General features: G+C 58.3%; 1 protein-coding gene across 12 annotated transcripts in view; it reads right to left on the bottom strand.

Moving 5' to 3' along the window:
- PTPRF (protein tyrosine phosphatase receptor type F) overlaps window positions 1-25,455 on the bottom strand; it is an 88,053-nt gene that overhangs the window by 9,842 nt on the left and 52,756 nt on the right. For 4 of the 12 annotated variants that reach the window (XM_053212812.1, XM_027059424.2, XM_053212814.1 and 1 more), the window contains 15 exons: window positions 21,815-22,084; window positions 19,736-20,317; window positions 19,387-19,523; window positions 18,748-18,892; window positions 14,987-15,292; window positions 14,151-14,344; window positions 11,102-11,128; window positions 9,623-9,740; window positions 8,965-9,543; window positions 8,231-8,328; window positions 7,787-8,040; window positions 7,602-7,695; window positions 6,803-7,018; window positions 6,331-6,485; window positions 3,547-3,662 (listed from right to left, as the gene is read on the bottom strand). In XM_053212812.1, coding sequence (XP_053068787.1) covers window positions 3,547-3,662; window positions 6,331-6,485; window positions 6,803-7,018; window positions 7,602-7,695; window positions 7,787-8,040; window positions 8,231-8,328; window positions 8,965-9,543; window positions 9,623-9,740; window positions 11,102-11,128; window positions 14,151-14,344; window positions 14,987-15,292; window positions 18,748-18,892; window positions 19,387-19,523; window positions 19,736-20,317; window positions 21,815-22,084 — 3,291 coding nt within the window. The remainder of the gene's footprint in view (window positions 1-3,546; window positions 3,663-6,330; window positions 6,486-6,802; window positions 7,019-7,601; window positions 7,696-7,786; window positions 8,041-8,230; window positions 8,329-8,964; window positions 9,544-9,622; window positions 9,741-11,101; window positions 11,129-14,150; window positions 14,345-14,986; window positions 15,293-18,747; window positions 18,893-19,386; window positions 19,524-19,735; window positions 20,318-21,814; window positions 22,085-25,455) is intronic. The other 8 variants (XM_053212820.1, XM_027059425.2, XM_053212831.1 and 5 more) reach the window with 7 other exon arrangements.

The raw sequence follows: 25,455 nt of genomic DNA, 5'->3' as shown, positions 1-25,455 counted from the left end.
GACAGCCTTGGGGGCCCCTTTTTAAGACTGAATCCTATCCAACCAACCCTCATCCCCACTGGTATCAAAACTTGACCTTGGCTATTTTCAGATGGGGAGGCAAAAGGGGAGCGTGCTGCTTTCATATTGAGAGATGAGGCATGTATGGCCAGAAATGACGGTAAGTCTGCACAAGGAGGTGCAGGAAACAACTAGGTATTCTGTGGGTCTGAAAACTTTTCAGAATAAAGACTAAATTATAGGAGGAAAAAAAAAGTTCACTCAAGTAAAAAAAAACCAAAAAACAAAAAACACTAAGAAAACTTGCCATGCCCCTGGTCCCTCTGTCCCTTCTGATTCCTGGTTCTCTCAACACTCTAGGGACCACCGTGTCCACAGAGATGCCTCTCCCCACTGGCAGCCCCATTTCCTTGAGCTCCGCATCTCTGGGGGCTCATGGCCGGCCCCATTCCATAGTCCCTTCTGAACGCCCTCATCCTCTGCACTTGGCCTTTACCACATCTACACACTTCGTCTTTATCCCTCCTTTCCTCCCAGATCTCTGCAGCCACAGCAACTCAGGATCAGGGCCCTGGGCTCCTAGCTGCTCGGCAGTCCTCCTGGGCATATCTGCTCAAGTGCCCACACCCAGGCCACGCCTTCCCTGCTGTTCTGACCACTTTCTTCTCATTGTGGAGAAAACCAAGCCCACCAGCCTAGAACCCAGCAGCGTGTTCCCTTTTACCGGCTTCACCCGCCTCCTGTCCTCTGCTGACCTGAATGCAGGGAGGCATGGCCACACTGCTCCCCTGGGCTACGTCACACCCCTCCCACTTGGGCCAGGGGCCTGAAGCCAGCTTCTGGGTTCTTGTCCCACACCTGAGCACCCTTTACTCCTGCATCGATGGATCATAACCGGTAAACAATTTCCATATCGGTTAAAAGAAAAATCCCTCTTTAAGCCACACCTCTCTCCTCTCCTGCTGTGGCCCTGTCCATCCTATCCGTCACACCCTGGCCTCTGGAAGGGGTCTCTCCACCTGCTCATTCCCCATTCACTGCTCCTCAACCAACCGAGATGCTTCTGCCCCCAGGACTCGGCCACCATGCTCTCTCTCTCCACAGTCCCAACTGCCAAAGCCAGTGGTTCTCCTGGGTACACAGCCATCCCCGGCCTTGGCTTCAGGGACACTCCACTCTTCCCATACCCTTCCTCCTTGGCTGCTCCTTCTTAATCTCCCTGGCTACTCTTCATTCATCGTTTCTCAACATTTCACCTCCTACTGGCTGCCCCCCCTTCCGTTCTCCGGCTTTGGTCACTGCAGGCCGCTTGGCACCTCCTCCCACGTCTGTGGTTTCAGGCGGACGGCGGTGTGGAGGTCCAGACCCACAGGCCCAGTTGCCACCCGGAACCCCCTCCTCATTGTTCAGCCATAAGCCCGAGCCCTGCCACCTACTTCACGCTTCCTAAGACTGCCCTCCACCCCCACAGCCACCCTCCTCATGCACCTTTCACTTACTCCCGGGGCTTTTCAGGCTCCCCATTTCTCTCCTCCAATCTGTCTTCCGCACAGCAGCCAGAGCGAGATTTCCAAATCACAGTTCTGACTCTGTCGCTCCCCTGCTGAAAACGTCTAATGCCTCCCTGGTGCTCTCACGATGCAGTCCAAACCCCTGAGCCTGGCACTCAGGTTCCTTTGTGATAGACCTCTGCGTACCTCCAGTCTCATCCGTGGGCTTTCAATACCCCAACTCCAATGAGGCAGGACACCCAGTGTCCGTATGCTGACTCCGCAGGACTATTTCCAACGAAGGGAGCTCCCTCCCATTTGCCTGACTCACGCCCACATGGCTCAGCAACCCCTCTCAGAGGGGGCTTCTCTGCCCTGCAGGCCCCTGGCATCCTGGAGCATGGATTCCTCACAGATATGATTCTGCTGGGTCACAACAGCCCACTAGGCCGCCCGGTTCACTTGCTCTCAGGACGCAGGACTTTGGAACTCAGTCACCATGGTGTTGAGGGAGCCCAGGCCACATAAAGAGGCCGCGCGTGGTCGTCACAGATGACAACCCCAGGTGGGCTCGTGGCTGACTCTCGCACCAACACTGAGTCTTCAGAATTCAGAGGACAGGAAACTTTTCCATAAAAGCCAGACAGGAAATATTCTTGGCTTTGTGGATGTATAGTAGATGCTGCTTAGCTTTACCTTTGTAGCGTGAACGTAGCTATACATAATTCATAAATGAATGAGTGTGGCTGTGTTCCAATAAAACTTTATTTGCAAAAACAGATAGTGGACCGTATTTGGTCATGGGCCAAAGTTTGCTAACCTTTGCTTTAAGTTTGTATTTATTTACTTTGAGAGAGAGACAGTGTGAGCACGAGCAGGGGAGGAGCAGAGAGAAAGGGGAACAGAGGATCTGAAGTGGGCTCTGCGTCGACAGCAGAGAGCCCGATGTGGGGCTCGAACCCACAAACCATGAGATCATGACCTGAGCTGAAGGCAGACGCTTAACTGACTGAGTCACCCAGGCGCACCATTCCCCGCCCCCCACCTTTTTAGAGTTTTTATTTATTTATTTGCTGACCTTTGCTTTAAATGATTCTAGCTCTCAGACTCCAAGTTTTCCAGGTGAGGGCCCAGACATTCTGGAATAGAGACAAGCTGTTCCTGCTATACTCTTATCTGAATTTCTAATTCACAAAAACTATGAGGGGTAACACATAATTATTGTTTCAAGCCATTAAGTTTTGCAGTACATTAATACGCACCGATTTAACTAGCTCACATATACACAAGCCCTGTATGTATGTTAGTTCACTCGCTCAACTCAGTTGTCTGTGTGTCCATTTTACAGGTACCCAATTAGAGACCACTGTGTGCACAGTACAAGGGATGACAATGAACAAGACACAGTTCATGGCCCCACAGAGCTTGGACTGTCATTGAGGCAATTCTAGCCCAGTGTAAGAGGAGTCGTAGTGGAAGAATCAGAGAGGTTCTGGGAGCCAGGGGAGACCCCCAGGCCTATGTGGGGGCTGGGGCAGGTTGGGAAGCTTCTAGGGGAGGGGTCTGAGCTGCATCTACTGGGGCACAGGGAGGGAGTGACACCTTAGAAAGAGGAGACAAGAGAGCCATGCGTAAGTGGCTGGAGAAGGAAGGCAGATATAAAGTCCTATGTGGGGTCCCTGTGCTCACACCGTAAATCTAGGTACCCTATCCTACGCCAAATGACTGATGGGGCATGTCCTACCAACACACCCCTCTTTGGGGCAGAGGAGACAAAGTGCAGGTGCAGAGGCTGGCCACCTTGTGGCTGGGATGTGGGCTATGTGAGGATCCTTAGCCTATATTTGGAGGCCTGACCCAAGGTAAGGCAGGGCTTGAGTAGCTGTTGGATATAGAAGCTTCTGTCACTTCAGTGAAGTGAATGGGCTCAAGAAGAGGGGCAGAAAGAAGAAACAGGGATAGGAAATGGGGGCATGAGGCTAGAGTCTCATGGTAGAGACTCCAGCACCTGCAGGCCCGGGCTGGGGGGGCAGGTGGGCTGGAGGAGCCGCCCTACCTGGCGTCTGGTAGTTGAGCCGTCGCATCTCCACGGGATCTGAGGAGTGGGCCAGCAGGGAGTCCTTCAGCCCGATTGACTGCTCGTCCTTGGACGATGGCGAGTGGGTCCTCTTCCTGAAGAGGCAGAAGGATGGTTGGTGAGAACCTGAGGTCCAGGTGGAGGACAGAGATGGACGGCATGGTTGGCTGTGGCAGAGCCCCTGTGTGTCCGGCTTGGTCCCTCCCACTGCCCCACCCTGGGGTCTCTGAGCGCAGGGGAGCCAGTGGCAGAGCAGCTTTAACATGGAGAACACAGGGTGGGGCGGATGGGGACACAGAAGGACTGGAGAGTGGACAGAAGGCCAGTGCAGCGAGGGGGAAAGGGGTTGCAAAGGCTGGTGGCACCTTCCAAGAGAGGGGAGGTCACCGCTGGGCAGTGGCTGCTGTCCCCAAGGCCACCACAGCTGAGGCAGCAGGAGCCACCAGGAGTAAACATGCAAACGACACGTACGATACACAAACATCACAGAGAGCTGGGCCCCGGTTGTCTGTCTCTCGGTATCAGGGTAAATGTCCAGAGCAGCAGGGGAGGGACGGGGAAGGCGTCACCCTAGCTGGGCGGAGTCCTCCCTCATCGGCCTCAGTTCCCCCGTCTACAGGGACAGGGTCAGAGACAGACCACGGGGTCTAGCTGCTGACAAGCATCCAGGGGCTGCTCCCGCTATGTGCACACGGGTGTTTGCATAAGTGTGAACGAGTGTGTAGAAACACACACGTCCCCCTGCCCTGCAGCCAGTGCTCTCTGCACATGGGTCTCCTGCAGCACTCAGGTAATCTCAGAGAACTGGTTGCTGGTAGAAGGCTCTGGTGAGCTCGGAGTCAGTCTGTGCACTCCGGGGAAGCACTGAAGTCTGCACTATGCTTGTGCCCTGGGGAAGGGGCATCCCCTGTGCAGCGTACAAGTCGAGACAGTGACAGAGCCCACCCCAGAGCCTGCTGAGCCGACCAGACAAGCATAGGCCAGGAGGCTTCCGGTCAAAGCACCGCCCCTCCCTGCTGGGCCCAAAATGTGCACAGGGATAAGGAGTGAATGGGGAGGCGTGTGAAGAGAGAAGGAACGAGTCCTACCTTTCTTGTTTACTAGGTCCCGAAAGACAGGCAAGGACAGAAGAGAGGAATGGTCATTGTTTCCACCAAGCACTCAGGCCCTCTCACGACATGGGGAGACACTGAGGGACCTGTTTACGGCACCTATATGGCCTTCACAGGCAGGGGGTTGGCTCTCCTAACAGACACCAGGACCCAGACGGGATGGAAAGGACACTCCTCAGGGTCTACCCCCCACTAGTCTCCATGCCCTGGACCAGGAAAGCCTGTCCCTATTCACCCTGGGAGGAAGGAATGAACTCTTCAGGAAGGAGGCCCTCGGATCAGGTCAGAGATAGGGGAGAGATGGGACACAGAGCACAGGAACTCCTATGTGGAGACATGTTCAGACATACAAACCGATGTGTGCTCACTGACAAACGTTCGTGAACGAGCCTTATGGGCTCAGCAGTGTGGTGGCTGCTGAAACACAGGCCTAGTGATATGCCCAATGAAGCATCACTGGGGCAGAAGTAGGGACCTGGGACAGCCTTGTGGGCACCAGAGCCGGGAAGGGAGTCTTTTTTTTTTTTTTAAAGTAAGCTCTATGCTCAACATGGGGCTTAAACTCACAACCCCACGATCAAGAGTGGCAAACTCTCTCAACTGAGAGCCCCTGGAAGGGAGTCTTGAAGGATGCAATGACAGCAGCCTGGTGGGCACGAGTGGGAAAGCTGCAGAATGGAGGGGGCACAGCCCCGGCCAGCCAAGCGAACTACATCAGTTCCGTGACAATGTTGGGAATGGGACCAGACTGGTTGGCCAGGTGTTTGACTGTCAAGTTAGAGAGCTCATGCTTTACTTCAGGAGCCACTAAAAAGTTTTAAACTGAGGGTGACGAAGCTTTGGAAGTACCTTTCAGGTTGGCAGGGGGATGGGTAGGAGGGGAGGCTCTAAGAGCAGGTGGCTACTACTAGCTGAGAGAGAGCACTGAGGAACACTGTTTACCAGGTCCCCAGCTGTGCCTGGACATGCACCGTCTTGTGGGGAGCCTACTGGGAGTGGAGGAGGAGATGTAGCCATCTTTAGGACAGAACTCCCAGGAGACCAGGTGGAGTGAGGGAAGAGGAGGGCTGAGGCTGGCCCCCAGGTTTCTGACTGCTAACTAGTCCCTCGTGATAGGGACTGCAGGGGAAGAAGGTTAAGGGGAAGGTTCAAGACACGCTGAGTCTGGGACTACTGGGGATGCCGTGGTTACAGCAGGCGTTCAATAAATGTGTGCCAAATGAATGTCTGTGGGTACATGGGCCCGCAGCTGGGCCTGGACCTCTCTAGGCCTAAGCGGGAGAGCCAGGCTAGGAAGTCATCTAGGAATGGCGTCAGAGGAAGTGCTGAAGGTAGGAGACCAGGAGAGGGCAGTGTCCTGAAGCTTAAAGACAGACATGTTCACACCCACCGAAACAGAGAGACAGATGGACACACGTGCCCAGGGATGCAGGTGAACCAGCCCTCTGTGAAGCTGTGGCTCCTCGTCACACCTAGGCTAACATACACGCATGTGCACACACACTGCTTCTGCTCTTGTGGGCTCCCACTGAGCCCAGGGGCCGGGTGCAGGCCTCTGTGGCTGCCCTGTACCTGCGCGAACCATGCCGGGAAGGACCTGAGAGTCCAGGGGCAGGTGGCTGTCTCCTGGGGTGCTGGGTGCAGCACTCACCTCTTGAACAGGAGGATGGCGATGACAATGAGGATGATGAGGATGACTGCCAGGACGGGGCCTGTCACCCACAGCATCTCAGGCTCCTCCTGCTGCTGGGCTGGTGTCACCTGGACCACGATCTCATCGGAGTAGGGGCTGGAGGCATAGCGCTTCTGTGGCCCAGTGGAGGAACAGCATGGGCGGTGAGCTCAGTGTGAGGTCCCCCACCCTCTGCCCACCAAACCTGGAGAAAGGACTCTGGGGCTGCGCCATGCTGGGCTGGAGCCAAACAGGCCAACCTGAGCCTGGCCAGCTGACCGAGCCCCTAGGGCTAGATAAGGTCTGGCCTTCTGGGTCCTAGGGGCTGACGTCTTTTGAGATTCCCTAGTGCAGGTCTGGGGTCTCTGGGGCAGCCCTAGGCCTGGGATCTCATGGTGTTTGAGACTAGTCTAGTCTCGGGGTACTGAGAGCCCAGGCGGCTCAGGCAGACCTGGTCCATGGGTTCCTTCAGGGAGGCGAGCACAAAGCACTGATAGCTCAGGTCCGGAGACAGGGGCCGGTTGTAGAAGCCCCGGTAGCTCTTCTTGTCCCCCAGGGTGAAGGTCTCAGGGAGCACGTCCACCTGAGCAGCCACGTATGGCTTCAGCCGCTCTGCCTGTCGCCGACGTCGCCGTTCCTCACTCCCCTGCTCGATGGCCTCCAAAAGCTGACAGAGCAGAGCACAGGAGTCACGCCGGACCTCAGACCACGTGCCCCTGGGCCTGTGACCTCAGACATCTTCTCCCTGGACTGAGACTCACCGTCCACATAACAGGCCTGGGCCCGGCCTGGCCCACTGACCTCACGGAATAATGCCACACACCAGCACAATGCCACTCCTCCCTGCCAACCCAGTGAGGAGAGGCCCTCTGGGTAACCTGCCCCTCACTCTAACCAGAGAGGGCTGGCTCCACACCTCTGTGAGGACAAGGGATTCCCAACATGCCGAGGGCTCTACTCTAGCCTCTTGGGACTGCCCCAAGTCTACAGGGCTCAGGAACTTCTAGACCCGTACAGGGGTCTCTGCTTCTTCCTGTCCTGAGGGATCCTCAGCAAATCCCTCTAGGGAGTCTCTGCAAGCCTTCCAGTTTCCTGGGAAACTCCCAGGGGGCTGCTTCAGAGTCCCAGAGAGGACCAGGCTTCCAGGCAGAGCAGCCAGAGAGTGAGTCCAATTTGGGGGAGAAACTGGGGCCACAGCCAAGCAGAGCAATGGGGCTGTCATTGCCAGTGCCCCGTCCCATCGCAGGCACCTCGTCCAGCTCTAGCTCCTCGGGTGTGCTCCATCTCGGGGCCAGCATGCTCCCGCCCACACGGTCGATGGGTACCACCACGATGTAGAACCACCTAGGCGGGCAGAGTGGGAATCAGGCCTGTCGTCACCCACGTGCCCGTCGCCAGCCCTGCCCCGCCCCCACCCACGGCTTCATCTGCACACCTGATGAGGGTGCTGTCCTGCACGTGGGGCATGGAGAGGGTGAAGCGACCGTCCTCTATGTAGGCGGAGGCAGGCAGTGGCTTGTGCGGCAGGAGGTCCGGGGCCGTGCGGATGGACACGAGGTGCTGCAGGCCCCCCGCGCTGCTGCCGCGGTTCATCAGCACAAATGAGTACTCCGTGTTCGGCTGCAGGTCTGCGATCAGCTTCCGCATGGAGTGCCCGTCCACCTCCACACTCTGCCCGTTGTACAGAATCTGCGGGGGAGAGGGACAGGCAGTGCGCTGGGGTGAGCCCCCCCCCCCCCACTGCGGGCCTACAGGGCACAGAGTGTGCATCCACCTGACCGGGAAACCTCGCCACAAATGCCCACACCTGGGACTGGCGCGATGCCCTGGGGCAGGCCGGCAAGTGTGCCGGGCTTGGCTGGCCGTGGCCCTCACCCACCTTGAAGGGAACTGCGGACTTGTAGGAATCAGGGACCTCCCAGCTGAGCAGCACAGAAGTTTTCATAGCAGCCGCCACACGGAAGTTCTTGGCGAACACTGTAGAACACAAGGAAGGGCGGGGAGTCAGCCGTGGCTGTGTAACCGGGGGCTGGGGCGAAGGGTTCCCTGCCAGGAAGAGATGCTGGCCAGGGCTGAGGGTCCGGAATGGCTGCGGAGGCCAGGTACCCCACTCCGAGCCAGCTTCAAATCCCACAGCTCGGCTCTCAGCCCAGACTCCTCTTCACAGGGAGGACTGAGCTGGGCAGATGCCACAGGACCCATGGTCAGGATCTCCAGAGGTGCTGGTCAGTGACCAGATGTCAGTGGGATTCAGTCATGAGAAGCACGTGACCCCACGCCAGAGCACGGTGGAGCATGTTCACTAGAAGTCAGTGGGTCATGGCCCCAAGAGATCAGTGTCCCACACCCAAGGATGGTGATGCAGTCAAAAGAGATCAGTGGGTCAAGGTCACGAAAGATTGGAGTCACACAGCACAGGTCAGTAGGTCAAGGAGAGCAGAGGTCAGGGGTTGCACACTGAGAATGTGGCGCCTGTTCGCTAGAGGTTAGTGGTCATGGTCATGAGAGATTGGAGGGTCACACAGCAGAGGCTGGTGGATCACAGTCGCCAGAGGTCAGTGGGTCAAGGAGAGCAGAGTTCCCCAGGCGCAGCCACATGCCCGCGGCACACACCTTGCTCCACGGGCATGGTCCGGGACTGGATGCTGGGGCTGAGTGGGCCGGCGCCTTTGCTGGTACGAGCGCGGACCTTGATGTCATAAGTGGTATCCGGCTTGAGGCCGGACAGTACCAGGTGGGTGTCAGCAGTGATGTTTTGTAGCTCCTGCTGGCTGTTGATGTCACGGTACACCACGGAGTAGTTGGTGATGCGCCCGTTCCTCTCCGCCAGCACCGGGGGGTCCCAGGTCAGCTCCATGGTAGAGGTGGTCAGCCCTACCACACGCAGGTTTTGGGGGAAGCCGCTGGGTGCATCCTCAGGAGTGGTGATCTCCTTCTCGAATTCCTCTCCGGGGCCAGCCCGGTTCTTGGCAGCAAGCCAGAAAATGTAGGTGGCCCCCTTGTGCAGGCCGATGACTGTAAAGTGCTGGTCATCTTTGCCAAAATCCATGATAGTGGGCTCTGCCTCGTCGGCCCGGCGGTACCGCAGTCGGTAGCCCAGCAGTTCGCCAGGCAGCTCCTTGGGAGGGTGCCATTGCAGCAGCGCGGTGTTCATGGCCGTGGCGCTGACCATCATGGTGGGCCGGCCTGGGACTGAACAACCACGCGCTGGGCTCTGGCGCTGCCCGCCCTGCCGCCCCACCCTCGGCTCTGTCCCCGACCCCGCACTCACCTGCCCCGGTCGTCGCCACAATTTTGGGCTTGCTGCGGGCACCATCCCCCTTGGTGGTGTAGGCGGCGACAGTAACGGAGTAGGTGGTCTCTGGGGTCAGGCCGCTGATGGTGGTTTCCTAAGAAGGAGGAGGGGCCCAGTCTCATCACAGAGGAGCCAGGAGGCCAGCCCGTGCCAGCCACCTGAGGACCTTCGCCGGCAGGGAGCCTCCGGGGCTCACAGGGCCAGAGGTCCCGGGGCGTGGGATGCTGGGCGATGCCGGACTCTGCTGGATGCGGGGCAGGCAGGTGGGATGTGTGCCCAGGAGGACCCCGCCTGTCCCAGGAGCTGCACGCCTGGAGCAGACAGCTCACCCTTCCTTTCAGATTAGAACAAAGGGCTACACTGTTCCTCCACTCCACTGCGCTGCGAGTGACACCTCAGGAGGTCTGTGTACACATGACACACAGGGCACAGAGCTCCGCACGCACGGGGCACCTTGCATGACTCTTGGCACGCACATGCACGCAGCCTACAGCTTCTCTTGTAGGAGGGCAAAGGGCTACCATAGTGCACGCGTGCACACACCACACCCACACCCACACCCACACCGACAAGCAAGGTGCAGCGGGCCAAGGTGCTGCCCTGCAGGACCCGGCCAGGACCCCATCTGGCCACATGTAGGAGTGGGCTCTGTGACTACCGAATGCCTTGCAAATACGTTGTGAGAAGGGAAGAAAGATGAGGGAAGGAAGATGAACAGGACAGGAAACACCCACCCCAGGGGAACGTACTTCCCCATTGTCCCCAGTGATACCTAAGAAGTCAGCCAGGGCAGTGTCTCCCAGCCTTGGCAGTTCCTGCCTACATGCCCATCTCCAGCCAAGGCATCCTTTCCAGACATGCGGAGAAACACCACAGGAGGCCAAGCCACGCCACACGGGGAGAGTGGGAAGAAGGGAGGGGACCACCGTGCAGTGGGAACAGAGCTGTCACCACCAACCCTGGTGTCCCTCCAGCTCTGAGTGGTAGGTGGGGCCCCCGCAGCCACCACCAACCCCTCGCACACACCCTCCTGCCCCGGCTGGAGGGTGTCCCAGGGCTGGGGCTCCAGAACGCACCAATGCCGGAACCAGCTCCCCAGGTTTCCCTCCCAGCCTGGGCCCAGGAGCAGGTGATTTTTCACTCCAGGGATCAATAAGGCCTAATGATCAGGATCGGATCTAACTCCATCCCTGTCTGGCCAGAGCAGGGGCCAGGCCCTGGTTGATCACAAACACTGGCCCGAAATTGCTGCTCGACAGGCGAGAAGTAAGGATTAGAGGAAATGCCAATCGCTGCTCAGCTCGCCGCTTGAGTCTAAACGCCAATTTTCTCTGGAGGTGGCTGGTGGCCTGTGGATCTCGGCGGCTCAGGCTGGGGGGAAAGGCGGGGGAGGGGAGTGTCCCATGAGCCCAACCTGACCCAGGTCTCGCCCGCGCTCGCACACCTGTTACTTACATAGTCCTCGGACTCCTCTGGCCGCCACTGACCGCGGGAGGGAGAGAAAGGGAGACAGGATGTGAAGGACTCTTGCTGGAGGGGGCCCGGCCCAGCAGGGCAGAGGGAGGGCAAGGGCCTCTGAAATGCCCATGGGGGTAGCACCCCAAAACCACTCCCCATCTGGAGATCCCAGCCCATGCCGTAAGCCAGGGCCGAGGAGGGGAGGGAGACTAGGAAGCACACAGACTGAAGAGGGAGGGCTCCTGGGCACGGGAGGGACCAGAGAGCGCCCCCTACAGGTGCTCTGAGGGAGAGGCTGCCAGACAGGGGTGAAGACACCCACTCCTTTGGGAGCAGGGTGACTGCATCCAGGTTTGCCCAAGAAGGTCCTGGCCTGCGGCTGTTGTCATGGAATGATTATTCAGCGTCTCCTTTCACTATCAGTTGGGAGACAGATTATACAGTTTTCCCAGGCAGGAAGGTGTCCCAGGAATAGCGAGAGCTGCACTGGGGTTGGGAGATGGGGGCAGGCTGGCCAGCAAGATGATGGAAGTGTGAATGCCAAGCTTGGAGTCTAGGCCCTTCCCCACAGGCACAGGGGGAGCAGTCAGACCCCTATTCCTTCCTGAGGGTGCCTGAGATCTTATTACGGTAGCAAGGCATGGTTCAGGGCTGGCAATGTTGCTGTTTCTTGGTACGTTCTTCTTTAGGCCGTGATGCATGTAGGTGGAGGGACTGAGGTGTCTGTTCTGTGGTCTGGGGACACTGGAGGACTGAGGCTGGCTGGTGTCCAGCACAGCAAAGGGAGATGGCCCATGACATCTTCAGGCTAGAGCAGCCAGAGGGTCCTCTGGCCCAACCACCCTTAAAGTGCTGGTCCAACCTCTGTCTACTGACTGCGGTCCCTCTTGTTCTGAGAAGCTCTGTTGGAAAGGCCTTGCAAGGAGCATGGGACAGAATATGGCAGGAGGCCATCAACAGGTCCCTACTGGCCACGGACACTTTCAAAGGTATGGCTGGGCCCGCCTCTGCTCTAGGTTCCTTGTCTCGGAGCAGGGGTGGGGGGGTGGGGGGGGAGACTCTCACTGTCCAAGCCAGGTCTGGGCAGGAAGGTCTTCACAACGCACCTCTCCCGTGTTGGAGGCAGAGTGAGGGCAAAGAAGGAGAGACAAAGCAGATGAAGCACAACGGAGGGAGAGAGGACAGAAGGGAGCAGTGGGAAGGAGAGAGGAGAAGAGGGTGAGGCAGGCACAGGCAGTGAGAGGAGACACAGAGAGGGAGGAAAAACATCGAGTGAGAAACAGACAAACCCGACATGGACACACACATAAAAGGAGACAGGTCTGGCTACACACTCGAGGGGGGCAGGACCCTCATGGTTCTTCCAGAACTGATGGGGACCCTGGGCTAAGCAGATGGTGCTGTTGGGTGAAGACGGACAGGCTGTGGTGTCCCTGACAGGGTGGTCGGAGGACAGCTGGGCCCTGTGGCTGGGCTGGGGACCAGGCCCCTCCATCTTCAGTTGGCTTTCCTGGAGTTCGGGTTTACCCCCGTCATGATATGTTTGAAACCAGATGGACAGTGTCCCTCCTCCTGTAGCCCAGCTCCCTTCAAACCACTTGGAACCAGAAGGGGGCAACCTGAAAGGGTGGCTCCAGAACCCCACTGGCTGCAGCTGTGCCGCTGGCCCTCTAGGATGGGAGGGGCTGGAGGGAGCCCATTCCGGGGATGTTTCTGGGTGGGTGTGTCTGTGGAGGCTCCAGGAGGAGTCCTCAACCTGCCCCAGGAATGCAGGCGGGTGCACATGTCCGCCTCCTCCACCCCCGTTCTCTCTCAGCACTGGGCAGGATGAGAGGAGGAAGAGGGCACCCTCTGGCCAGAGAAGAATTTGGCTTCAGAGTGCTAAGCTCAGCCAGAGGCAAGAAGGCCCCATCTGTCTGTGTGGGTGAGCCCACCCTGAGTACAGCAGGCAGAACATGGGGTCTGCACCTGCACTTCTGGGCCCAGCCCAGGTAGGGGTGAAAAGCTGGATGGGGAGGGCATGTGGGCTCTGAAGGGAATCTGGGCTCCTTCCCCCAGGGCTGCCTCAGTGCTGCCCACTGTGAACCCCCTCCCCAAGACCCTGATTCTGGATGGGGAGACCTCGAAAGCAGACCACACCAGGTGTTACGACTCTTCAGCAGAATCTTTTGGGAGGAAACTCACCATAACAATTACAGCCCTTTCTAGGCGTTCAGAGTCCAGAGACTGGGTTTCTTACCCAAGCTCAGCCACCTATTTCCTGGGAAACTCTGGGCCATTCACATAACCTCCCAGTATCCTAGGTTCTTTACCTGAACAGCAAACCAGTGCTCAGAATACCCCAGGGACCTCACCCTCAGCTCACGGGTGAAACTGTTATCCCCTGGAGAACATTAGTGCACAGAGGAAGACAGGAGGCTGGCTGGCAGGCCCAGACCTTGAGCGTAAACACCAGGGGCCAAGCCATCCTCCTGAGGGCCAAGCGTAGAGCCACACCCAGCTGGGCCATTCACAGAACTCTGCCATGGCCAAAGGCTGAGTTGGGGGAGATGACAGGAGGAGGGCTCTCCCTGCCCTGGCTGTGGGAGGAATGGCTGCCCAGCCCAGCACTGTTGAGCGGGGTAAGGCAAATCTCAAATCCCAGCCTAACTGACAGTGAATGTGCTTTCTGCAAAACACAAAGGAGGGCTTAGGGGGCTGAAGCCCGGGCAGAGGGTGACAATGGAAGCCGGGCTCTGTGCAGAGAGGGCTCCTCACTGCTAGTGCTGGTATCTGAGCCACAGAGGTGGCTGCCAGGCTGGGATAGTCACCGAGGCAGATGGGGCTGGCAGGGCCTGGGCTGGCGTAGGCAAGACGGAAGAGAGTGTTTCCTGGAACCCAGCCCTAACCTTCTGGTCTGAGCACCCCCTAAGCTTAATGCGGCAGGACACCTCGGTGTCTTAGTCCCGAGGGCAGGCAGGGGATGGGTCAAACCTGGGCTCCAAAGAGGTAGCAGAGCATGCTGGCCTCGTCCACCTTTCCACCCCACCGCCTCCCAGTGACACACCTGAGCCTCAGCCAGCATGACGTCCTGGATGATGGGTGGGCCACGGGGCTCGCCATTCTCCAGCCGCACGTAGGTGACCTGGTAGCCGCGGATCTGGCCATGCTGCTTGCTGGGGACGGGCAGTTTCCAAGAGACACGCACAGCAGTGGAGTTCAACGGTTCCACCTCCACCTTTCGCGGTGGCCCACTGGGCACTGGGGACCGGGAAGAGAAGAAAGTCGGGCCTGGTGGTATGGACCTTGGCTCGGGGGGGCACAGCACATTCCAGGGCCTTGCCTTTGCACCCCACTGCTCCAGTAAAGGCCCTCACAGAGTTTTTGTAGACTGTCTGTCCCTGCTGAGGACACAGGAGGGGTCCCTTCACCTAGCACAAGGAAGCCCTGCCGACCCCCTGGGCCCAGAGCTATCTCACTTGGTGGGGAGGGCAGTGGTGAGGCTCCAGGCCTTTGGTCATCCTAAGGTGGGCACAACCTGTCCCATCTCCTCCTGGCACCCATATCATGCCAACATCTGGCCAAGAGTGAGTCTTGCTGGTTCTACTCTGAGCGTCTCTTGGACCAGTCTTCCCAGTCTCCACCTCCCAGATCTTAGGTGGGACTGCTTCTTCCATCTTAGCCTTTTAAGACTCCAGCTGCCGTGGAGACCGCTGCAAAGGCTGGGATTTGGTCATGGGCTATCCCACAAGCTCTGTTTCCCCACTCTGGGCTATTAAGCCCCCATCAGGAAGAGGAGTCCTTCCCGGCTTGTGTGAGGCAGAGGCCCTGGGGTGCGCGGTGGGTGGTGTCTGGGAGGGGTGCCTCCCCTCCCCCGCCCCTCCCCTCAGTGCCAGCGCCTACCGTCCTCGTCCGTGCGCACTAGCACCGGGCTGCTCTCCGGGCCGGGGCCCACGTCCGTGTGTGCCCGCACCCACACCCGGTACTCCGTCCACTTCTCCAGGCCCACCAGGTCCCAGCTGGAGTGCTCGCGACTGATGCTCTCCACCACATGCCGCCCTCGGTCCTCGCCGTCCACTGCCTCGTAGGCCACCGAGTACTGGGTGATAACGCCGTTGCGGCTGTCGGCTGGCGGCGGGACCCAACTTACCCGGACCGTGGTGGAGCCCGTGCTCACACAGGTCACCTTCTGGGGAGGGGCGGAGGGGGCTGGGGAAGACAAATGGGGGGAAGCAGGCAGATGGAGGGTGGGGGTCACGGACACAGTGACGAGTCACAGAGGATGGGAAACTCACCCAGGCCGGCTAGTCCCTGAGTACAGAATGGCTAACCCAGGGCCCCTCCTAGGCAGGCTGCCACCGCTGTTGCCAGACAGCCTGGCTCCCTCTGGACCACAGGCTCTGCCTGTGTACACACACACACACACACACACACACACACACCCCTGTGTGTCCCACATACACATATGGTGTCTTTCGCACATATGGGGCTTTAACAGCACCTCACACACACACAAGGTCTCTCCCACACATATGCTTTCTCTCACAAAACACACACAACTGCCAGATACACATGAGCGTGGGCCGGGACTCCCTGACCCCTTGCCCCCATCACACACACAACCACATATGGAGAACTCTAGCTGCTGTGCCCACAGCTCTTGTCAGGACCAGCAGCCCCAGTGGCTCTTCTGGCACAAGGTAGCCGTGGCCTGTGCCTTCTCGGACAGGGTGTCGGAGCCACAAGCAACCACAGAGACTGGAGGCCAGATGGGAAAGAGGCCAACGGCCTTGACTGATTTGGAGAAAGTGTGCCCTATGGAGGTGCTCGCACTCAACCAGTTCCTTGGAGTTAGGACACGGGGCTGCGCCTCCCTTATTCCCAGTGACGTTTCTAGACCTTATTCCCACTGAGGAGCCTAGTGCCACAGCATGGTTTCCTCACCGTCCAGAGTTCTGCTCCCACCCCTTGCCTGGGTGACTTCGGTAGTCCCCCTCCCGAGCCCCCGAGCCCCTCATCTCCAGGGCTTTCTCCTCCCCCGCACGGCTGTGGCCGTGCCCTTGATACTGCCAAGGCTCGGAATGGCCCTATCCCCTAAACCTTGGCCTCCGACATCCCCTTGCAGACCTTCCCCCTCCCCCAGCTCAGCTGTTCAAGGTCCCCAGCACTGTACTGGCTCTTCAGCACCCCCAGGGACCTCCGCCCATTGACCTACCATCCTTACCGCCCTCAATACTGAGCTTAGACCCGGAGGTCCCACACCTCACCGCTCTTACATGCCCCTTCAACTCTCTCACCTACTTCTCTTCCCATGCTCTTGCCCGGCCTGTGCCAAGCCCTGGATGGATCCAACCCCTCTGCCCTCTTCCAGGCAGCCCTGGGACAGGTAGGTCACCTGCCCTGGAAGGCCGGCATCCTATGAGCACGTCCCCAGTGGCCTCACCCGGGCCCTGCATGCTGCCTGTGGCCTCTGTCCTCTGCCCGGCTTGATTCACCGCTGTACACAGCATGCTTTCAACCTCCTCCACACTCTAACCTTCAGCTCTCAGCACACAACTGTCTCCCACCTTGCAGAGAAGACTGAAGCCTCCCACCAGCAGCTCCCTCCATCTCTTGCTACCAAACCCACCCAACAATTGTAATCTCACTGAGCCGCCCTTGCTTCCCACGGGGAGAGAGGTATGCCCTCCTGTCCAAGGCAGATCTCTCCCATCCATGCTCTGCCCCCTTCCCCAACCTCCTGAGCTTCCAAAATCCTTCTCTTTCCCAAATTTTTGACTTTTCTGAACAGACTCATTCCTAGTAATGCTTAAATATGCTCAAAACCCTATCTTAAAACACAAAACCCACACTCAGGACCACAACCCCCCTCTCCAGCTGCAGTGGTCCCTCCCTCCAGCTAAAGTCCTCACAGTCCTCAACCCAGGGGACACTCCAGTGTTCCTCTGGCTCTGGTCAAGCATCTGGTCTGCTTCTTCCAACCTCTAAGATGCTCCCCTCTCCTTAATTTCCTGCCATCTCTGGTCATCCTCCTCAGGGTCCCCCACCTCTAGCCCAACATCACCACTGACATGGCATAAGGCATCTCGGGCTGTAGTGCCTGCTTAGGTCCCACTTCCTACTCTCTTCCCAGGTCCATACCTCAGAAGCAAGGAATCTGCCTGACACTTCCCTTTCCCTCAGCATCCAAAACCCAATCCATCACCAAGTCCCAGCCAGCTGGCATCCCAGGCAGCTCTCCAATCCACCAACACCTCATCTGAGCTGCCACCTTTTGCACAGACTACCACACAGCCCCCTACCTGGCCTCAGGCATCCTGCCGGGCTGTCCTGTGCACTCTTGTGCAGCGGCCAGTCAGCCCTCCCACCTGTCCTCTGAACCTGAAGCCAGCTGCCATGGTCTGGTGGCTGCTCCAGCCACACTGGCCCCCTGCTCACCACTGACCACTTTAGGGCCTTTGCACTTGCTGACCCTCTGCCTAAGGCCTGTGTCACCCAAGGAAGCCCCTTTGGCCCTTCAGACCAGATGAAGCTCCCATCCCATCATCTGTCTCTTCCACAGCACTTAACACAAACATAATTAAGAGCTCATTTGGGTAACTGCAGGTTTAACATCTCTCTGCCCCACTAGACCAGGATCCCCGCAGGTGGGAGGCCGCGTCAGGGTCACTGACAGCCCCGCACCGTGCACGGGCGCAGCAGGAGCACAGCAGGTGCTCGCAGGATGGATCCATGAACACCAGGTCCCACATAGCTGCCCGACATCACTGGCACATTCACACACAGCCCCGTGTCACATGGACCGCCTCACAGACGCTGCCGTGTCTAGGGTGAGCAGCTGTGCTGCCTCAATGCCATGATCCTCTCCAGCCATACATCTGTGGCCCCCATTATCACACAGACCCTCATGGCCACTCAATCACAGGGCACGCCAGACACTCGTTGGACACACATGCAGGTGCTGTACAGTCAGGTGGTCAGACGGAGTCACACACAGGCAGGAACACGGTAACACACAAAGCCACAAAGTGTAGCACAAATGGCCTCACAGACAGACCCACACGTGGAAGGTCACGTGGTCTTAAGGCAGGCACGTGGACACTCTCGGTCACAAAGTCTCATGCTCACAGATGTGTCCCTACGTGCGGCTGGCCCGGTGTGTCACACATCTTTCTCATGGTGGGGGCACGGGGCAGGGAATGTAGGTGATGGGGGAGATGAGATGTGGGGACATGGAAAGGGAGGACAGCTGCCAAAGCGGGGGCGTGTCTGAGACTGGGCAAGCGTGGCCGTCCCACCAGTGGGAATGGCCTAGTCAGCCAGTGTGGCCAGCGCAGACAGGCTGGGGGTAGGGGGGGTTGGGGGGGAAGAGGATGAGTCACAGACACAGAACTTACCTGGGTGGTCGTGGGGGGGGTGGTGGCCTGGGAGAGGGAGGGGCGGGAGCGGGTGGGGGGTGGGGAGCAGCGCGGGCAGCAGCAGCCGCCCGGACGCAGACCAGTGGGAACTTACCTGTCCCTCTCTCGGGGTCCAGACCTGGAGCCCAGACAAGGGTCCAGTCCAGGGCCTGGCAGACCTGACCACCCCCCCTGGTCAAGGGAGAAGGGTGTGTATGTCTGTGTCCCTCCCAGCTACAGCAGGCAGCAGCCTCCGAAGACACTTACTGGACTGCGCTGTGCGGGCCTCAATGGTGGGGGTGAAGACGCCCACCCCCATCTCGGAACGGGCAGCCAGCTGGAAGTGGTACAGTGTGTCAGGCTTCAGGTCCTCTAGAGTGTAGGAGGAGGTGGGGTCGAAGGTCACCTTGTGCTGGAAGAGCAGGGAGCACTCACTGACTGCTCTGACCTCAAAGGTCACTCAGAGGCTGTTCCCCAACGTGGGCTGCAGCTGACCCCTGTGGACCCACCGTGGCTCCAGGGCTGGCTCCATGTCACATGGCCACCTGGACCATATAAGGGACTCGGCCCAGCCCATGCCACGGACACTGCACAGACTACATGGCCACGAACACCTGGGACAAGTGGCTCCAGTGGGGAACTTTAGGGCTCCGCCAGTGCCGTGTAAGCCACAGAGCCCAAGAAACCCACGGACAGACCCAAGGACAGACTCTGCCCCCAGCATAGGGGCAACAAAGACTATGGAACCTTATCAGCCACGTGAGCCCCAGAGCCCCAAGGAGAACCCTGGGGGCCGTGTCCGTACAACCACAAAATCCAGAAAGCCTGCCTGGGTGAGCCCACCACAGACTCTAAGGGATCAGGAGGAGCCCCCCCTCCTTTTTCCTGTCCCCGCTGGGCACTCACCTGCTGGCCTTCATCCTCCGCGGCCCAGTACACCAGCTCATACTTGATGATCCGTTCCTGCGGGGGCAGCAGCCACGAGAGCTGGATCCTGGTGTCCGACTCTGCCTCCGCCTGGAAGTCCGCCGGCTGGGCAGGCACTGCAACGCCCCCACGCCAGGCGCCGTGAACCTCACCGATCCCCTCGAGGGCAGGGGAAGACACCCTCGCACCCGTGTCCTGCATCCCAAGTGACCACGCGTGTGTGGAATATAGGCCCCCAAGCCCACGGCCTGACGGAAGAGGCCTCGCCTCAGCCTTGCCCACCCCAGCTCTGCTGTGGCCACCCAGCCAGCACGCTGCCCGCACTTACCTCCCTGCTGCGTCTTGACCTGGATGGTGGGGCTGGGTGGGCCGTCACCCACGGCAGTGAAGGCCAGCACGCGCAGGCTGTAGGTGATGCCAGGCAGCAGGCTGCCCACGGTGGTGAGGAGCCCGGCGTCTGTGTTGTGCTTGTGCCAGGCGCTCAGGGGGCGGCGGGAATCGGGAGTGTAGTAGACGCGGTACCCTCGCACCAGGCCGTTGGGCTCCTCGGGCGGCTCCCACTGCACCAGCATGGTGCTGGCGCTCAGCATGCGTGCCTGCACACGGCGCGGGGGGCTGGAGGGCGCCTGCTCCCCTGTGCGTGCCCGCACTGCCTCGCTGGGTGGTCCTCGTCCGATGCTGTTCACCGCCAGCACGCGGAAGGCATATTCTGAGAAAGGGCTGAGGCCACCAATGCTGTAGCGGGTGGTGGCCACGCCATCCACCTCCTGGAAGGGGCCCTCCGCACCTGCTGCACGGTACTGGATGCCGTAGTAGGACACGGGCTCTGAGTTCCCAGAGTCCCAGGTGAGGGTGACACTGGTGGCAGTTGTCTCCGTCACCACAAGGTCAATTGGAGGCTTCGGCAGAGCTGGGAAGAAAGTGAGAGGCTCAGGATGGCCTGAGGTCATGACTCCAGGAGCCAAGCCTGCCTTTGATGTTATCCAACCAGAATGTGGTTGACCCCCACAACACACCTTGAAGAAGAGCTTGAAAAGTTCAAGGTGACCTCTAAGGGCACCTACCAGGGGATGGTGACCACACCTGTCAGGGCCTCTAGGGGCCTTTGGTCATCTAGTGTCTACCCACATTACTTCGAAAACTCACTGGATCCTCACCTAACAACCTAAGACGCAGAGGTGGCATGGCCTGACCAGGTCCCATGCACACAGGCTGGGAGGCTGAGGTCTGCCTCTGGGGCTTGCCTGCGCTCCCTGTGGGCACCTATGCGTGACTGGGGCTGGTGTTGGGGAGAGACGCGCCTAAGGGAAAGGTCTGGATTTTAGAAAGTGTTGGGGCTTTGGGCCCCACACACCTGTGGCTTGGCTCAAATTGAAGGTAGAAAAGCCCCAGATCCACAGCCGACCATTTAACAAATAATTATCAAAAGCCTACTAAGTGCTGGGCACTGCGCTGGGGCTGAGGACACAGGTCACACAGCCGCACCCCTGCCCTTGTGGAGTTTATACTCTAGGGTGAGTGGGAAGCACTGCGTCCATACTCATGACTCCGGTGCACACAAGGACAGCAGACAGCGGGGTGCTGAGTTGGGGACATCCACAAGCGCCTCACAGGGCTGAGACCCAGACTGGGGGAGAACCAGCATAGTGAGGGCTGGGTGAGCACCCGGCAGAACTGAGTAGTGCCAGCAGAGCTGGGTGAGGGGAGCGAGGATCCCGGTGTTTACCCTAAAAGCAACGGGAAGCCACTGGAAGGCTGTTTTCTTAAAAGAGAGTGGTGAGAACCTGCTTCACATCTTCAAAAGATCACTTCAGTTGCCGAATGGAGGACGGCTCTGAGGGAGGAATGGAGGCAGGGAGCCTAGAGAAGTGTGCGTATACATGCCTATCCCAGGGAGCTGGTGGAGAGCCCACGCCCCCTTGGCCACTATTTCACCATATCCTTCCTGTCAGGGGGTTGGTAAACTTGAGGGTCTGGTGCCATGTAGTGGCTAGGGGGTCATACTGTAGCATCAGACTATAGCATCAGACCCCCAAGAGTTCAAGTCTCTGCTCTGTCATTTCCTCCCACGTGACCCTGCATCTCAGTTCCCTCATTTGTAAAACAGGAAGAGGGCCTACCTCCCAGCATCATACAAATGAAACAAAGTACTCTGTGCTTACCAGTGTGGTATCTGCCCACGGGAACTCAGTATCTGTTTGCTATTACTAACACTATGAATGACAGAAACTCCTCTCTCCACCAGTGAGGTCCAGGAGGACCCCAGGAGAGGGCGATGACCGATGACCCCTAGACCTCATCCATCCCCACAACAGCCATCCTCACCAGCTACGGGCGCTGGGACCTCCTGTCACCCTGTGCGACAGGGCGGGCCGCAGACCACGGCAGGCATGCATATGGCACTCACCTTTCACTGTCACCTGGGCTGTGGCTTCGATCATGCCCAGTGAGGAGATGGCCACGCAGGTGTAGTTGGCAGAGCGCACGACATTGCTGAGCTCCAGCACGTTGCGGCCAACAGGCATCTCATCCTCCTTGGTGAGCTCCTCAGCCCCCATCATCCACTTCACGTAGGGCATAGGTGCGCCCACCGCAACGCAAGTCAGGTTCACGCTGCCACCTGGCATCACCTCTTGGCTGCTGGGAGGGATGGAGAAACGAGGAGCCACACGGCGCACTGTGGGAGGAGGGAGAGAGGTACTCACGGGCCGGGCAGGACACTCCGGAGGATGGAAGGGCAGGGGCCCCTCATCCAGGAAGCCCCGCTTGTCAGAGTCAAACCCACCTCAGAGACAGGTGGGGTAGAGTCCCTGGGCCCCAGCTTACCACCTCCCACCACCCCACTTTTGGGCTAGAAGTAGCCCCCACACTCAGACCGGAACATAAGAGATTCTGCAACCAAGCTCCCACTTTACAGCCTAGGAAACTGAGGCCCAGAAAAGTCCTTTCTGCCCAGGGTCACACAGGGACTCAGTGCAAGGTTTGGGCCTCAGGTCTACACTGAGGGCCTAGTCTGGGCCACATCCCAGGTTGCCTTCCAGTGCCTGCCCCCACCTGCTCTTGACCCTCTCCAGAGGGGCTAACTGGGGCACCAGTGAAAGAAGTCCAGGCACCTGAGGGTGGAGGACCTCAGAGCATGGCTGGGGCAGGGCAGAGGGTCTGCCCAGGAGTGACATGGCCACCTTCTCTGGAGTCACTGCCACCACCTCCAGGCTATGACCCAAGGTGAGAGATGAGGGCAAGGGGCATGACCACTTGCCAGGACCTCAACCAGGCTCAAGGCACAGCCTGGGAACCCAAGGGGAAGAGCTGCCCCTCAGAAGGGGCTGGGTAAGGGGTCAGGGCAGGCCAGGGACGTGGTCCGCGGGCAGGATGGGCATGATGATGGCAGTAACACGATGAGGGCGCCGAACAGACGGCTTTCTGCGCCAATGAACAAGGGTCTCAAGAGGGAGGGTAGCTGTGCCTGGCCACGACCTCTGGTCTTGGGCTTTCCAGGCCAGAAGCTGTTCTGAGCTTCTCAGGCCAAGTTGTAGCCTGGAACCCCCCCCCCCCCCCGAAAGTTGGAAGCTGGGCACAGACATTTGGAACATGCAGAAGGAGGGAAGGCAGGCAAGACCTAGCCATGGGCAGGCATGCGTGGCATGCTGACGGGTCATGCAGCTGGTGGGCGGGGGCACCCCTACAGACAGTGCTGGAGAAGGCAGGCAGCGAGGCTAAGGAACCAAAAGGTGGCACCGAGAATGCGTGCGGGTCTCCGAGGACCCTTGCTGGGGAGCCAGGGCATGCAAAGGACCCATGCTGTCACATCAAGAGCACCTCCACCATAGGTTCCAGACTCTGCTGCTCAGACAGCCCAAACCACAGAATCAGAGCTGGAAGGGACCGCAGAAACCACCTGGTCCCATCTCTGACCTCACTGCACAGGGGTCAAGCTGCAGCCCAGAGACTAGACACCCAACAAATCACCAGGTCCTGTTAGCGCGTGGCTAAAGTATCTTTCAAACCCACTAAATTTCTTTCCAGACCCAGAGGCCACTGCCCCCACCAAAGTCTCGGCCACGGTGGCTTCCTCCAGGCCCCTCCACAAACAGCACAGTTCTGCTCCCATTACTTCTCTGTTAAAACACCTGCATGGTTCCTCAGGCCACATGACCAGACCCCACCTCACTCAGCTCCTGCCCCAACTCTGTCCACACCACCTCACTCCGAGACCTCTAGACAGAACCCCCAAGAAAGCCACGTGTGACTGGCATCATGGGCTGAGTCTACTTCCCTCTGTGTCCCCAGGCTCACTTGGGATCTCAATGTGTCTCATGGACATCTAGTGTTCTGCCTTTTAGAATTGGCCTCTTCATTTTCTTTAGGGGAACTGCCTCTCCTCCCATTCTTGCTACATGGGGCATGTGACCCAGATCGGGTTAACGAGACATATAGCCTTTGGACTTCTGCAAAAACTATTAGAACAGCTTTCTTTCTATACTGCCATGGCTAACCTTAGAGGGACTGGGGACCACCTTTTGTAATGCTTGGAAGAACACACTTGAGAACAAAGAAGTCAACTGAGGAGAACAGAGCTAAGACACACACCAGAGCCTGACCAAACTGTTTAAATATCTGGATCCAGCCCTGCCTGACACCAAATCTACCTTTACATATTTGAGTTTGGTTAAGACAAGAATCTCCTTGTTTTGCTTAAGCCAATTAAGTAGGTTTCTGTCACTTGTCCCAAAGCTGGGAGTCCACATGAACAATGACAACATGTCACAGGTAGAGAGTTCTGCATGGCAGAGAATAGTTGGATCCTGGGCACAGCTGGCAGGAGGGACCCACAGGGGCGCCCTTTGAGCACTCACTCCCTCGAATGATACCAGAGTGAGACTGGGATGCACAGACAGAAGCACTGCCCAGCCTGGTGCTGCGGGCCCTCCCTGAGCTCCGGGGTTGGGCCTGGGGGGCTGGCAGTGGGAGGAGAGGTACGGGCAGGCAGGTCTATTTGCAGACCAGGCCCGGGCCTGCCGACGAAGGAAGGGGTCCAGCACAGTCCTGGCTTGGGCGGACAGGCACAGGGGAGCATTCTTAACTGATCAGGTCTTTATTCTCAGCCCATGTCCTCCTCGTTCCTGGGCACCGAAAGAAGCTCGGGGAAGGGAAACTACTCTTGAATATCTATTACGTGCTGAAGGCTTCCTTGCTAGAGATGCTATCACCTCCCAATTACAGACAAGAGAACCGACTTAAGACTGATCCTTCTAAGTGCCATGCCCGAATTTACGTATTACCAGGAGATCGTCTGTGTGATGAAAAGCTCACACCCTTTTGAGCCCTGGCTGATAAGTCTTAAAAAAGACAACTGGGAGGCTCTAGGGAGAAGCTTCTGGACAGCCAGGGCTGGCAGAAGATATTCTCCAGTTGGCAGAAGGATGGGATTTGGATGGGGCGCCTGGGTGGCTCAGTCGTTTGGGTGTCCGACTTCAGCTCAGGTCATGATCTCACGGCTTGTGAGTTTGAGCCCCGTGTCAGGCTCTGTGCTGACAGCTCAGAGCCTGGAGCCTGCTTTGGATTCCATGTCTCTCTCTCTGCCCCGTCCCCCCTCACACTCTGTCTCTCTCAAGAATAAACAAACAAACATACAAAAGAAGGATGGGACTTGGAAAGCCTGTGCCAGGGGACACCATGGCTGCAAGCTTGACCCTGGTCAGTGGTGGAATCTTGGGCCTGATTAGTCCCGGGACATAAAAACAAAGAGCCCCAGGGAAAGGAAGTAGGTCCTTGGCCAATAAACCTTGGGTCCCGACCTAAGCAGTATAGAAAGCAGTGTAGAAAGTGCAGGACTGTACTCCAAATAGTCCTGGGAGGACAAGGTCTTCTGTTCCACTGTCAGGAAGTGGAGGCCCTTCAGAATAAACGTTGAGAATAGTTTTGTTTTCCCTTGTATTTTTCCCCTCCTACCTGCAGGTGGAAGACAGAACATTGCGGGGACTAAGGATGAGGTCAGATGTGACCCTTAGAATCATCCCTAGCACCCGGGCAAGGGTCTCAAGCCCA

This window comes from Acinonyx jubatus, chromosome C1, assembly GCF_027475565.1.
Source record: "Acinonyx jubatus isolate Ajub_Pintada_27869175 chromosome C1, VMU_Ajub_asm_v1.0, whole genome shotgun sequence".
Lineage (NCBI taxonomy): Eukaryota > Metazoa > Chordata > Mammalia > Carnivora > Felidae > Acinonyx > Acinonyx jubatus.
The sequence above is the reverse complement of the archived record's forward strand: the minus strand, read 5'-3'. Positions and strand labels throughout refer to the sequence as shown.